The sequence below is a fragment of the Portunus trituberculatus genome, chromosome 50, assembly GCF_017591435.1.
Source record: "Portunus trituberculatus isolate SZX2019 chromosome 50, ASM1759143v1, whole genome shotgun sequence".
NCBI classification, from domain to species: domain Eukaryota; kingdom Metazoa; phylum Arthropoda; class Malacostraca; order Decapoda; family Portunidae; genus Portunus; species Portunus trituberculatus.
The window spans coordinates 15,046,393-15,061,624 of record NC_059304.1 but is presented as its reverse complement, the minus strand read 5'-3'; the positions used below and the strand labels follow the sequence as shown (position 1 = coordinate 15,061,624).

The 15,232-nt window shown below is 45.0% G+C and overlaps 2 protein-coding genes across 5 annotated transcripts in view; both read right to left on the bottom strand.

The window, feature by feature from the left end:
- LOC123499517 overlaps window positions 1–15,232 on the bottom strand; it is a 418,310-nt gene that overhangs the window by 5,351 nt on the left and 397,727 nt on the right. For all 4 annotated transcript variants that reach the window (XR_006673007.1, XR_006673006.1, XM_045247575.1 and 1 more), the window contains one exon: window positions 958–1,005. Coding sequence is in view for 2 of the 4 variants with exons in the window: in XM_045247575.1 (XP_045103510.1) it covers window positions 958–1,005 (48 nt within the window). In the remaining 2 variants the exon portion in view is untranslated. The remainder of the gene's footprint in view (window positions 1–957; window positions 1,006–15,232) is intronic.
- On the bottom strand, window positions 10,755–12,451 carry LOC123499512 (enhancer of split mbeta protein-like). Its single transcript, XM_045247569.1, is given in 2 exon segments — window positions 10,755–11,818; window positions 11,821–12,451. Coding segments are annotated over 2 exon segments (762 nt in total). The 5' UTR covers window positions 12,347–12,451; the 3' UTR covers window positions 10,755–11,582.

Here is a 15,232-nt window from a genome sequence, read left to right as displayed (position 1 = left end):
CCAACCCAGACTCGTCCCCCATGACACACACACATACACGCCAGTCACGATTTCTACTTTCAGACATCAAGGTGCAAACTGAACAACTGACACACAGGTAATCACCAAGGCTACGTATTTTCTGCTATAATCTCCGCCACCTGCCAAGTCGAATACGTCGAATACCACCATAGACAAAATGCGTTTCGAGGTGCGGATTTTGATGACGTCTGGCGAAAGTTTCCATAATTTTCTCCAACGAAAACCACCACCAATAACTAGGTACTACTGCTCCTACTACTACTATACTACTACTACTACTACTACTACTACTACTACTACTACAGTGGGAGGTTAAAAGCATAAAAGAAAATGCATGAGAGAAAACGATAAAGTTGTGTATTATATGGGTTACTACGTCATTTTTAGCTGCCTCCCGGTCACTGGCAGATTATAAGGTGGTTACTGTGCTATTGTTACACATATTAAAGACCTTAGCGTCCATGTTCACCTCTGTCCCCTTCGCTTGTGTATCTGAGGTGGAATATCTGTACTCAGCAGACTTAGTGGACAGTTGTAATTTTCGATTAGATTACCGTTTGAATTTTGTACTGGTGTAGGTTCACTTCAGAACTGGGACGCATTTTTACCATGAGTTTTGCGTATGGTTAGACGATTCTGTTTACATTAGGAAGGGTCTATGGAAGTCAGAAGATTAAAGGCCAGAGTCTTTACAATTTTAATCCTTTTATAAGTTTGTGAAACTGTATAAAATCACCAAATAGTAAACAGAATTAATATAGAAACGTGTCATGGTACTGAAGAGGTTAACCTATAAGAAACTTGAAAAAGAAACTTAAAAAACACACATGCAACAAGACTGAGACAAAACACACTAGAAAATGTTGGAGTAAGTGTGGTTTTTTCTTTACAGGATGAGCTTGATATCAAAATAGCTTTCCACAAGTCACCACTTACCGGAAAGAGAACATTACGGGCAAGGCACGACTGGGATGGACTAGACCGCTGAAAGAGAAGATAATACAGTCTTAAACAACATAATCCCAAAATAAAAAAACTAAAACAATGATACATTCCACTAAAACAAAACGTCTTTTGTACCTAAATTTCATAGCAACACCAGTTTTTCAGTCACGTTAATCTCTTCAGTACCAGGACGCGTTTTCATATTGATTCTGGTTACCATTTGGTGATTTTATAGTTTTAGAAACATATGTTGGGATTAAAATAATGAAGACTCTGGCCATTAATCTTTACACCTCCACAGACTTTTCTAATGTAAATAAAATCGTCTAAATCACATCAAAAACTCATGGTAAAAATGCGCCCAGTACCGAAGAGGTTAACCAAGGTACTGGGACACATTTTTACCTTGAGATTTATATACGATTAGACCATTTTATCGACATTAGGAAGGGTCTGTGGAGGTCAGAAGGTTAATGACAAGAGTCTTCACTATTTTGATCCCTCACATAAGTTTCTGAAGCTGCATAAAATCACCAAATAGTACAAGAAATGAATATGAAAACGCGTCATGGTACTAAAGGGATTAATAACAACACAGCGTCTTGATGAATACACACAAACACGAAAGAAAAAGGAAGATATTGTAAAGCATGATGAAAATGTCACTACAACGAAATGCTTCCAGACATCCATTGCACAATCTTGTCATAAAACGTACCGTGTCTTGAAGCAATAGGAAATGGGCTAATTCTTGAAAGCCAACAATGAAACGAGCACTCTCTCCTCTCCTTCAGTTATGCCACGTAAACGGCAACAAAGTGTCAAGCGGAGAGGAGAGGAAAGATGGAAAGAAAAAGAAAATAGAAGAGTAAAGTCAAGATTATGTATACGTTTTGCTTTTAATACATGTCTCTCTCTCTCTCTCTCTCTCTCTCTCTCTCTCTCTCTCTCTCTCTCTCTCTCTCTCATACACACATGTACATGAGAGAGAGAGAGAGAGAGAGAGAGAGAGAGAGAGAGAGAGAGAGAGAGAGAGAGAGAGAGAAACAACAAAAGATTCACTAGCCCATACATGAAAACTCCCACACCCTACCATCTCTCTCTCTCTCTCTCTCTCTCTCTCTCTCTCTCTCTCTCTCTCTCTCTTCTGAAGCTAGTTTATCTCTTCATTTTCTTTCGTCTTTACAAAAAATGAAGCCAAGAATGCATTTAAAAAGAAAGAAAAAGATGAAAGAAACAACGAGGGAAGAAGAATGATGGAATGAAGGAAAAATGAATGAACGAAGGAAGCAAAAACGGAATGAAAAGAAAACTAACAATGATAAAAAAGAAAGGATGAAGGAAAGAAAATAAGGAAAAAAGAAAACTGACAAACAAACATAAAGACAGATAAAGAAAGAGGAAAGAAAGAAAAAAGAAAGAAAGAAAGAGGGAAGAACACAATAATTATGAAGCGAAAAATGAACTATGACTTGGTTTATGATTCGAACAGACACGAGTGAAGCATCAGCACCACGAACCTTCCTCCCTCCCACATTCCCCCCTCCTCTTCCCTTCCTCTCACCAATATAATAATAATCAAGAATAAAACAAAATATCACTGCTAGAATAACAAAACACCTGTAGACTAACAATAACTGAAAGGTAACATACTGAAAGGAAGTAGGTACGATATTCCAGTAAGCAAAGGTCACACGTACGTAAAAGCAAGCCACAAAACTCCCTAATGCAAAGAGTTAACCAGTACTCTCAATCCTTCATACCTTTCTCTGGTAAACTCTGGAACTCCCTGCCTGCTTCTGTATTTCCATCTTACTGCGACTTGACTTGTTTTAAAAGGGAGGTTTCAAGACATTTGTCCCTGAATTTGGCTAACTCTATCACTCTAGCCCCTTCGGTACTGGGACATATTTTTTTTTTACCTTGAATTTTGGGTATGATTAGACCATTTTATTGACATTAGGAAGGGTCTATGGAGTCATAAGATTAATGGCCACAGTCTTCACTATTTTTATCCAAACAGTAAGCAGAATAAATATGAAAACCGCGTCATGGTATTCAAGAGGAACTGGCAATCAAGAGGGACTTTTTTCAAATTTTAGTTGCCCTTGGCTGGCTTTCTCTCTTGCATAAAGAAAAAAAAAAAAAAGAGAAGCAAAAAAAGAAGAAAAAGAAGAGAAAGAAAAATAGGAACAAGTTATTTTTATTTATTTGTTTTTTTATTAATAGGTAACACATTGAAAAGAAATTAGATAGGATATTTCAGAGATATTTCAGTCACCAACATACAAACGATACGAGGACAGCACACAACCATGCCACACGAGTAACAGGACAAGACTAACAGGACAGAACAACGGACACAGCGCCGGCAGGGAATTGGCAGGGCATTAACAGGACACGCTACACAAGGGACGTGATGAAGTGACCCGCGCCTCGACAAAAGCTGCTCAGGAATCGTGTTAAAACTTCATCCGTCTATTTATTGAGGAGTTCGACCTGATTTACTCTCTCTCTCTCTCTCTCTCAACAACGTTACCAGAGAGAGAGAGAGAGAGAGAGAGAGAGAGAGAGAGAGATGGAAGAAAGAAAAGGGACACAGAGAAGAAAAGGTTTGAAGTAGGAAAGTGAACAATGATCTCGCTCTCGTGTGTGTGTGTGTGTGTGTGTGTGTGTGTGTGTGTGTGTGTGTGTGTGTGTGTGTGTGTGTGTGTGTGTGTGTGTGTCCTGAGGTGTGGTTCGGTAGGGTTCTGTAGAGGTGAGTGAGTGAACGGTCTTGCCTGGCACCGGAAACCACTAACAGGAGACGTTATGTGATAGCGTGTCAGAGAGAGAGAGAGAGAGAGAGAGAGAGAGAGAGAGAGAGAGAGATTTACTACGAACTTTTTTATCAATTCTTTCTTCTCTCGCTCCGGATGCAATGGAACAACACGGGAAAACTGTATATGTACTGAACGGATTTCTTTTCTTTCTTATACCACTTACTTTTTGCCTCTTCTTGTCATTTTTACTGTTTTCTCAATGTTGTGTTTTCATAAAGTTCAGGAAAATTTAAGAGGAAGGGAATGATTCGTTGTAGCCTTTAGCTTGAAAGATGGGGAGGGAGAAGGGGGGAGGGAGGAAGGAAATAAGTACGTGAAAGTAACAAGAGAATAAAGAAAGGAGAAAAAGAAGAAGAAGACAGCAAGAAAAGTAAAACTGAAGATGAAAAGGAGAGAGGAAATAAGTACGTGAATGTAACAAGAGAAGAAAAAAGAAAAAGGGAAAAAAAAGAAGACTGCAAGAAAACGAAAAACTGAAGATGAAACTTATTGCACAACACACACACACACACACACACACACACACACACACACACACACACACACACACACACACACACACACACATTCTTCTTATATACAAAAAAAAAGAGGCTTTCAACATTTTCTTTCGTCACTTTTTTTCACCCCTGTTGAGTTGAGTGGTGGTCGTGGGTGGGTGTGTGGGTGGCGGGCGGAGACGGGTGGGTGGGGGAAGGGGGATGGGGAGGGAGGCGAGTCATAGGGGGAGAGAAAAGGAGTGGGTGTGTCAAGGGGGTCTCAGCGGGGGGCAGCATTGGTTTGTGAGGAACCGGAAGTTGAGATGAGACGTTGTGGGTTACCTCACATTCACCCAACTCCTTCTACACCGCCCCCTCTCTCTCTCTCTCTCTCTCTCTCTCTCTCTCTCTCTCTCTCTCGCTCACTCTCTTTATTTCTTTTTCTCTCATTTTTTCAGATTTTTTTTCGCTCTCTTCTGTTTTCGTTCTTTCTTTTTTTTCATTTATCTTTTCAAGCTTTTTTATTTTTTTTCCATCTTGCTTCCTATATTTTTGCTCTCGTTTTCTTTATTTCATCTTTTTTTTTCTTTCATTTATAACACTCTTGCTATATTTTCCTTTACCTTTCTTTTCTTTAATATATTCCTCTACATTTATCTGACTTTTTCCTATCTTTCCTTCATTTTACCTCCTTTCCTTTCTTTCTCTTATTTCCTTCCCTCTTCAGTGTTATGTTCCTTCTCTTCCTGGTATTGTTCTTACTCTTGTTCTCTCCTACGTCTCCCCTTTCATCATGTACGCACCTCCTCCTCCTCCTCCTCCTCCTCCTTCTCTTCTTCGTCTCCTCAAATCCACCTCCTTTATAGACATTTCCCACATTACACGATTCCCACACACACACACACACACACACACACACACACACACACACACACACACACACACACACACACTTGGTTCCCTCAAAGCTTACCCCCTTCAAAAAAGAGCCAAGAAAAAGAGAGAAAAAAAAATACCCATGATGTCTTCTCAGTCAAAAGAAGCAGACGAGGGTGACGACGAGTCTTAAAAGTGATGAAAAAAAAAGGAGATTTAGGAAACACGAGTGAGAGATGGGAGAAGGAAAAGACCGCAGAGACCAGTTAGCGGCTGCCTGGTCTGTGAGGCTGGACCAACCGCACACCCATTAACCCGACCCTCAAAGGACTCAGCCGCGCCTCTAATGAACTGGGAACAAAAGACCATCAACCTGTGAGAACCTTCGCCCTTACCGCTCGCTGCCGCAAATCCCCCGGTGGCGACGCGGCAGTGGACGGAGAGATAGACTGGCGGGCTTCTGAAGGTGTGGGAAAAGAGTGAGAGAGAGAGAGAGAGAGAGAGAGAGAGAGAGAGAGAGAGAGAGAGAGAGAGAGAGAGAGAGAGAGAGAGAGAGAGAGAGAGAGAGAGAGAGAGAGAGAGAGAGAGAATGTATGCTTATTTTTACGAACCTAAAGATTCCTATTCTTCTTCTCTTTATTTACGTTTTTTGTTCTATACTTTACCTTCTTTCTGGTTATTTTTTTCTTATCGTCTTTCACAGTTTCGTTCAATTTGGTCAATATCTGCTTTCATTACTATTTTCTTTTCTTTTTCATTGATTTTTATACACTCTTATTCTTATCTTTACTTCCTCCTCTTCCTCCTTCTCCTCCTCCTCTTCTTTTTCTTCTTCTTCTTTCTCCTCCTTTACTATAATCTCTCTATGCCCCCAAAATTTCAGACATTTCTTCTCTTCATGTCCCCCCAAAAGGTCTTTCATTGCTGGCCTCGTCTCAGGAAGCTGTGGACCACGTTTGCCGAGGACTGGGAAAAGATTTACGTTACGCACCACACACACACACACTCACACACACACACACACACACACACACACACACACACACACACACACACACACACACACACACACACATGACGAACCAGAGCAAACGTGCTAATTCCGGTTGGTTACATTATAAGTTAACGCCTTACAAACCATTGACTGATGAGGTATTGTTACCCCATAGCTTTCGTCTTCCCTTCCCTCCATCCTCCCTCACTTGTCGGCCTTCCTACCTCTCCCTTCCTCCATACTCTTTCCTCCTTTATCCTTTCTATCCCCTCTCGCTCTCTTTCCCATCCTAATAGGGTTTTCTTTCTCTCGCCTCTTTCTTTTCTTGAGCGTTAAAATGCTTGCAACCACAACTCTCTCTCTCTCTCTCTCTCTCTCTCTCTCTCTCTCTCTCTCTCTCTCTCTCTCTCTCTCTCTCTCTCTCTCTGTGTGTGTGTGTGAGAGAGAGAGAGAGAGAGAGAGAGAGAGAGAGAGAGAATGTGTGTGTGTGTGTGTGTGTGTGTGTGTGTGTGTGTGTGTGTGTGTGTGTGTGTGTGTGTGTGTGTGTGTGTGTGTTATGAAATGGGGAGAAAACATCTTGACAATCCACTTCATCATGCTTGTAGTCTTTGTCCACTGGCCCAGCGAGAGAGCAGAACGTTTAGGGTACTAGTACGTGCCTTGATTAGAAAGAAAGTTTCCGTTCTTCGTAGAGACTATGATAATTTTTTTCCCTTATCTATATTGTAAATGTTATGAAGAATGCGTCATTTCCTTTTGCATCATCATTAAGAGAATGTATAGAGTTAACCTTATTCATTTTAATTCTCGTTGTTTTAATTCATTCGAGATCTTAAATTTTGATCGCCAAGAGTTGTAGAATTAAAGGAAGCATTTATCCATATTAGTGATGGACTGTGAGCAAGTAGGTAAGCAAACAAAAAAGCAAGTAAGTAAGCAAACAAGAGATTGAGAGCATGAGTGACTGAGTGAATAGGAAAGAAAGGAAGAGAAGAAAAATGAACACATGATAAACAAAAAAAATAGAAAAAATAACTAGAGAACAACACATCTGTAGATATAATGTTTGAGACGTCACATTCTCTCTCTCTCTCTCTCTCTCTCTCTCTCTCTCTCTCTCTCTCTCTCTCTCTCTCTCTCTCTCTCTCTCTCTCTCTCTCTCTCTGTATATGCATTAACTTTCACAAAATAAGTAAAAGAAGAGAGGAAGCAGGAACAAAGCAAGGATAAAAAGAGTTCAACCCGTTACCAAGAACGAAAGGAAAAAAATAAAATAAGGAAAATGATAAAAGGCTGCTGCACTTAAACACACACACACACACACACACACACACACACACACACACACACACACACACACACACACACACACACACACACACACACACACACACACATGATTTCAGATCAAAAGATAAAGCTAGAGGCAACAAAAAAGCTTTATTTAACCCCTTCAGTACTAGGGCACATTTTTACCTGGAGATTTGTGTACCATTAGACGATTTTATTGACACTAGGAAGGGTCTATGGAGGTCAGAAGATTAATGGCCACAGTCTTCACTATTTTAATCCCCACATAAGTTTCTAAAGCAGTATAAAATCACCAAATATTAACCAGAATGAATATGAAAACGCGTCATGGTACTAAAGAGGTTGATAAACGTGTTGATTCTTCCGCTGCCGCCACCAAATAAAACCAAACTTGCCTCTCACCATCTTGTCAAACTTGAAGAGAAAGCATGACAAAGGGAAGGATCTATCTAGAAGGACAGGGTGATGTGGCTATGTATACGTGATACTTAAGTTCTCACTCTAAATGAATTTCGTGTTTGCAGGATATCCGTTGTTTATATTTTTGCTTCCCCCGTGAATTCTGTGGAAAAAAAGGGAATGTCGAATTTGTCAGCTTGTGTCATATAACTTTCCTAACATTTACTAAGAGTCACACGAGAATAATCACCTTTTTTTTTTCTTTACGCGTTGTGATAGTCTGTGGCAATCTTTAACTCCTTCAGTACCTGGACGCCTTTTTATACCTCGACTTTTGGGTGTGATTAGACCATTCTATTGGCACTAGGAAGGAGCTATGGACGTCAGAGGATTAATGGCCAGAGTCTTCACTATTTCAATCCCCTCACATAAGTTTCTGAAGCTGTATAAAAATCACCGAATAGTAAGCAGAAGTGATGTGAAAACACGTCATAGTACTGGAGAGGTTAAGTATAAAGGAGCATAATTTTTCATCTACTGTGGCTTTTACTTACACGTATATACAATACATACTACATAGCCGAGACACTATTTTTACTACTAATTACATCGTTACTTGTAGTTTTCCCAACGCGCTCATCTTTTCGTTTGTAGTTGAATAAATTGAAGCTTTTATTCCATCTATACCTACAGCTCACCTTGCTTTAGTTTAGTTGTTGCTCTCTCTCTCTCTCTCTCTCTCTCTCTCTCTCTCTCTCTCTCTCTCTCTCTCTCTCTCTCTCTCTCTCTCTCTCTCTCTACCTTTTCACCGATGCCCATTCCTCTCTTTTAACTTTTCCTCAAACGATATCATGAACAGCGGGCATTTCCTGTCACGTACTCACTGGACTGAAAGTGACGGGGCCTTTCTGTACGTACACTTGCACTATCCTACCATTACCGTCCCACTCCCTTCTGCCGCGCCCTCATGACCCCCTTTATCACAACGCCCCTGCAGCCGGCGCCTCTTTCTTTGAAGTAGAGAGGCGTGCTTTAAAAGTAAAGAACGCACATTCACATCCCCTCTAGTAATTCTCTGGAAATCCTGTTTAGTGGAAGACATAAACTTTCCTACGGTTATCAGTGACACCGACATCAACAACAAAAGCAGCTCCGAGTATGTACTGCTGCCTCTACTGTTACTGCTGCTGCCTCTCAGATCCTGGTGGTGGTGGTCGTGGTGGTGGTTATGGGTGTGGTGGTGGTGGCGGTGGTGGTGGTGGTGGTGATAATGAAGATCTTAGGCAGTTCTAGCTTAGGCAGTAACAAATGTTCCAACACCAGCAGGGATCTATAGAGAACAGAGCATACAGTTGCAGCAATAACAGAAACAGCGGCGCGTCCAGCAGCATCAGCAGTAGGAAAGTTTTTGTACACTGTAAAATCGAGTGTGTGAATTTTTCTTACATCACATCACGGCCACAATACGCCAGCCTTCCTCACATGCAGGTTCCCGCGTCTCTCCCTAACCCGACACTACGTACGTACATATAACCTGTTACTCATCCTCTCCAGATTCTTCAACCACCCAAACCGCCACACACCGTCCCCCTCCCCTCCCTGTACCCAGCAACCCGCTCCCCGCACCCTGTCTCCTCTTCCTTCACTTCTATCATTATCGTTTTTCCTTCCTCTCCCCCTTTCAGCAGTCTTGTGGTGCATTTGGGGGGCTTTCTGGCGGGCTGGCGTGAGGGTGCGAACAAGGCCTTGGGTCGTGTAACAATAAACTGACAAAAAATATCATGCCACGTAGGAAGAAGTTTCGAAATCCTGAGGGCGTAGCCGCCAAACCTGTTACTGTGAAGGCTTGCATTTGGTCCTCAGCAAATTAGGAAGCTTTGGAGCCTTTTAGGGTGGGCGGCCCTGATTAATGCGGGCGTAATTAAATTTCCCTCAAGTTAATAAAGGCTGGAAGGGACTCAGTCTCCTTATTCCTCTTAGCTGAATGATTCATGACAAGAAAAAGCGCGGACTAAGATTGGATGAGCCCGCGAGCATACATACACACACACACACACACACACACACACACACACACACTTGAGGCCAGGCGAGTGACCGACCACCCCGAGCGATGTAATGTGATATCCCAGTCATGTGTTGTACCTCCGCCTCGGGGAATTGGAAGAGTCGAGTTACTGATACACAAACACACTTAAATATACCCTTGCTGGGGCAGAGTAAATGAACACCCCATTAAATACTGAGTACGTACTTCCCGAGGCCACACGCGCCGCCGCCACATTAGCAAGGCCACGGCAGGGGTCATGAAGGTCCCCGCGAGGCGCTGAGTGTGACCTTCGCGAGTCTTCCTGAACTTGTCGTCACACGCTGAGAGGATCCAACCCTTGACCCGCGTGATGCTGTGCAGAGGACCAGGATGTGACGCCTCCAACTTTTATTTTTCGTGTGTGTGTGTGTGTATGTGTGTGTGTGTGTGTTTAGGGTGTCTGTATTTCTTTCCTTCAGTTGGTTATTTGGCAGTTTTGAGAAGACAGAATACCTTTGCTTACAACTCTTGTTAGTCAACACAGAAAGTATTGCATTGTATAAAACCAATACTTTCTTCCTTTGTTACTTACATCTTTTTGTACTTATAGGCAGGAAGAAAAAGATCTATTGCTTTTAACTGCAGTAGAAAATAAAATGCGGTAAATGATATGACTTTAACCCAAGACTTAAATAGAATAAGATAGCAGTTTTGAATTTTCAGGTACTACTTGTGAATAGCAAGTTATGTAATGCCCAGGTACCAAAAGCATAAGAAAACTGAAGAAGCAAAATAATATCAGTTAGTAGACAGATCCCACCACTCTCCTCCCCCACCCAAGCCCAGCAGGAGGAGTTTTCCGTCAGGAAGAAAATACATTTTTTTTTCCCATATTTAAGGTCTTTTATTTCCATCACAGAGTCAAGGATGCCGCGGGCGGGCAGCGGGACTACCACACCTGCGAGCCTTAAGTCGAGTAAGTAGATATGCAGGTAACAACAATAACAACGATAACTACGAAAACGAGGCTTCTTCAACCTTCTGGTGTCATCGAAGTAAATTTGTGACGCGAGCGGGCACTTCAGATCGCCTCTTCGCCAAAACTGAGCGAAGACTTGATCTTGTAACACTTAAGATAATTACAAATAGAATAATAATAATAATGATAATAATAATAACAATAATAATAATGATAATAATAATGATGAATGGTGACACATCTACGGTCGACTACAGGTGATCGCTGGAGCTGTACTGTACTGGCGTCACACACTACTCGTCTTTGTACAGGTGAAAGACAGGCGGCGGAGGACTTCCTTCCGTCATGCACAGGACCGAGGGGCGTCTACCTCTAGAGTGGCTTTATCACAGAGTCAAGTAGGTTTATACGCATATAAAAAAAGAAAGAAAAATAACTCTGATATACGTATATGTACAAAAATAGCTATGCTCTATCACATCCACTATCACAATGTACACAGGAGACGCAGGGGTCTGGGGGCTGAGGGCGGGGACTGGGGCTAGGGTACCATCGTCCGGGCCGCCCGTCTAGTGCAGGCACTCCGGCGCGGCGACACGGCAGGCGTTTGGCACGTCGAATCCACACACCGAGGACTCCTATCCTGCGGCGGGCACAGCGAGGAGGCTGCCGTCAGTGGCTCCTGCCGAATGCGAGAACGCGGATCGCACAGCATTGATCTGTCACTTTACATCATAGCAACGTGCAGTGATGGATCACCAGGGCCGCCACGACGACCTTCCCTCAGGGTGCTGGTCACTCTGCTCCCTGGATTCCCTGGAGGAAGCCGCCGCATGGACAGATCCTGGGGCACATTGATCTCCCTGATGGGCGTTGGGGCGACGAGCTTCGGGGCGGGCTTCATACTGAGGTCCATGAGGGGCGGTGGGGACATGGGCGGCGACGCGGCGGGCACCATCACGTGGCGGGAGGGGCAGGAGCAGAGATGGGGCGGGGATTGGGCACTCCCACGGGTGGCGCTGAAGGACTCGTTGCCGAGGGCGTGGGCGGCCCTGCCTGCGTGGGGCCAGAGGTGTTGACGCCTGACATGGCCGACGCGCAGGAGGAGAGGTGCGTGATGAGGCGGGAGGACACGGAAGGCTCCAGTGCGGGCGAGGAGATGAGGAAAGACTGCACCTGCTGGGCTGCTGCCACGAATCCCTGCTGGAACTTGATGGCGTCGTGGCGGGGGTCGTGTGAGGCGGGCGGCAGTGTGAGGGCACGTCGCTGGTTGAGGCGCCGCACGTGCCGTACAGTCAACTCTAGGATATCTGCCTTCTCCAGCCGCGTTACTGTCTCACCCTCAGCCTGCAAAGCCGCCACCAGCAGGTCACGCAGTTCGTCGAGGCAGCGGTTGATGCGTGCCCTTCGCTTTCTCTCCAGCATGGGCTTCATCACCCGCTTGTATTGGTCGGTGCGGGACACCGGCTCCACGTGCACCGAAGACACCATGGTTCCCGGGGGCGAAGGGCGCAGGGTTCACAGCCAGACACCTGTAGCGAGGAGCGCGTCGGGCAAAGTTCCACCGGGCGTGTGTGCGTAAGATCTAATGTTGACACGGGCGCGGGTCTTATATATAGGCTGGCGAGAGTTGCCAGGCTCCGCCCATGGCACGCAGCCGCCCCGCCCCTGACCATACAGGCCATCTATAGTAAAGCTCTTTGGTCTCTTACTGTCTGTACCTTTAAGGAAATACACAAGTTTCAGTAAATGCTTGAAATTTGTTGAAGAAAAAGCCAAAAATAGTCAAAACTGAAGCTGACGGCGTATGGCAGCATCGCGTCCGGCCGCGTCGTGGGAACCTCGCGCCGTGCGCCGTCCCAGCCGGTAGCGGGTGCCCAACTTGCACGCCCGCACACTCCTACCTTCTCACGCCCGCCTCACGCCCAACCAGCTACTTTATCCTTCCATTCACGTTAACGTATGTACTGTATGTGTCCAAAGGGCACCCTGACGCCCACAGGAAGACACAGACCCTGAGGAACGGCAAGGACATGGGGCCAATATCGGGGTCGGGGCACCTCCCCCAAACACCGCCTCGGGCTTTCTCCTCCGGGCGACTCCACATGTACCCCGAGTCACTCATTAATGTTTTATTTATACTCTTCCGTCCTTTATATGGAAAGCCTCTGGTCGCCACTGGAAGAGGCTGATGTGGCTACTCGTCCTGCAAAACCTGAGATGCAGCCTCCAGAGAGCAGAGGCAAAAACAGATATTTTGGGATTATTTGGTCAAGTTGGCCATAAGGTGGATCTGTGGCCCGCGCACCTGTTGTCTGAGGGCGAGATGAGACGGTGATGTGGGAAGGGGCGGGGCTATCTAAGGGAGGAAGGGAGGGGGCGAGGAATGGCGGGATAGGAACGAGCAAGAGAAAGATGAGAAAGCGATGGAACGGCGGGGAGGGCGAGGCACAGGAAACAACGGCGTGTGATCTGAGAATGACCAGGTGGGGCAGGTGAAGGCGGGAGAGGCAGGTGGGAGTTCCCGGCGGGAGATGAAGCAGGGAAAGGCAACTGATGATAAGTAACGGATGGGAAAGAGATGAGAGAGAGAGAGAGAGAGAGAGAGAGAGAGAGAGAGAGAGAGAGAGAGAGAGAGAGAGAGAGAAGTAACGTCACGACACCAGGCCACAAACGAAAGAGAAAAAAAGAATAATACTTAAAAAATCATAAATAAAAACCTTAGATAAAACAAAAATTAATAAAATATCAAATGCAAAACAAGAAAACCTCAAAGAGAACTGACGAAGTAAATAATACCAAACTATCTTCACACACACACACACACACACACACACACACACACACACACACACACACACACACCTGTATATCGCCTGGGGACTCAATTAATCCAGATGATGCTTCAAGCCCGCACTCTCACGGCTCAGCAGGAGTCCGCGCCTGAGATCAACAAAGCGGTGCAGTGAACAGCATCCTCGCAGCTTCTTCTCTTCCTTGTCTTTTTGTCTCATCAGCTCAACGGGACCTTATTTAGTCGCTGGTGGTGGTGAGGGAGGTGGGGGGGAGGGGATGCAGGTAAAGTCTGGTCTAGGCCGGTGGTGGTGGTGGTGGTGGTGGTGGTGCAGAGATGAATAAAGATGCTCAGGTGTGACAGAGACAAGAGAACAGGCAACTTTTTTATTTGTCTTACAGATCGTCGCTTTACTTTTTTTCTGTCATCGTACACTGGTCTTTTTTTTTCTTCTATCTCTTCTCTACCATTTCTTTCCTGTCTATTCTTCTTTTTCATCCTCTTCTCTTTCTTTTTCCAACTATCCAGCAGATTCTTTCCTTCATACTATACTCCTCTTCTTTACAATTCTTATTCACAACTTCTTCCCTTCCTTTCTCACCAAACTAGTACGCATCTACCTCTTTCTTCTCCGTCACTTCCACCTCAAAAATAAGTCCATTTTCTCACGGAGTTCTGGTAAGTCAAACATCTCGAGAGATTACGTGTTTGTCTCCTCCAACGTAAACCAATTCCATCCAGTCATGGTATCATATGATTTCCGGTGTTACACTCACACACACACACACACACACACACACACACACACACACAGAGAGAGAGAGAGAGAGAGAGAGAGAGAGAGAGAGAGAGAGAGAGCGTACACAGAGGAGATACTGCAAAGAGCGAACGAACGACCACTGTCAACAACTTTTACTACAGAGTTTGAGTGTGACGCAACCACCAGCCTTCGAGCAGACCTCCCGCGCTCCCTCCGTCACGTCACGCCTCGCACGCAGGAAGCACGGCCAGGCGAGGCGAGGCGAGGGTGGCAGATGGAGGAAGGAGAGGAGAGACGAGAGCCCATACTGGTAAGAAGATATCGAGGTGAGGAGAGAACAGAGAGTGGAGAGAGAGAGAGGAGAGGGGGAGAGGGAGGGAAATGATACGGGCCAAGCTACGTGTATAGTCCCAGGCAGCGTATGGGAACGTTGCCCCTCTCCCCCCCCCGATCCCTTAGACCCCCCTATCACCTCACCTCCCACCCCAATCTGCTCTCCTCGACCCTACCGTCCTCTCACCCTAATTTCGCGCGGCAGGTGCTCTAACCCTACCCCCCTTAACTCCCCTCCGAAGGCCGCTACAAAGAGAGGGAGAGGGAGACAGGAGGGAGTGAAGGCGCCGTAATGACTCTAACTCAAACTGCAGCTTAACAGACAAACAGGAGGAGGTCAGACAACAGCCCGGTAAGCTTCTAGATGTCTTTGGATTTCTATTTTTTTACGTATCAGTTGTTTATATCTTTTCTAAACAGGCTGTCGTGAAAGTTGGGGGTTTTTCTGGATATTTCTCGCCGTAATGACTGACTCGAACTGCAGTGTATC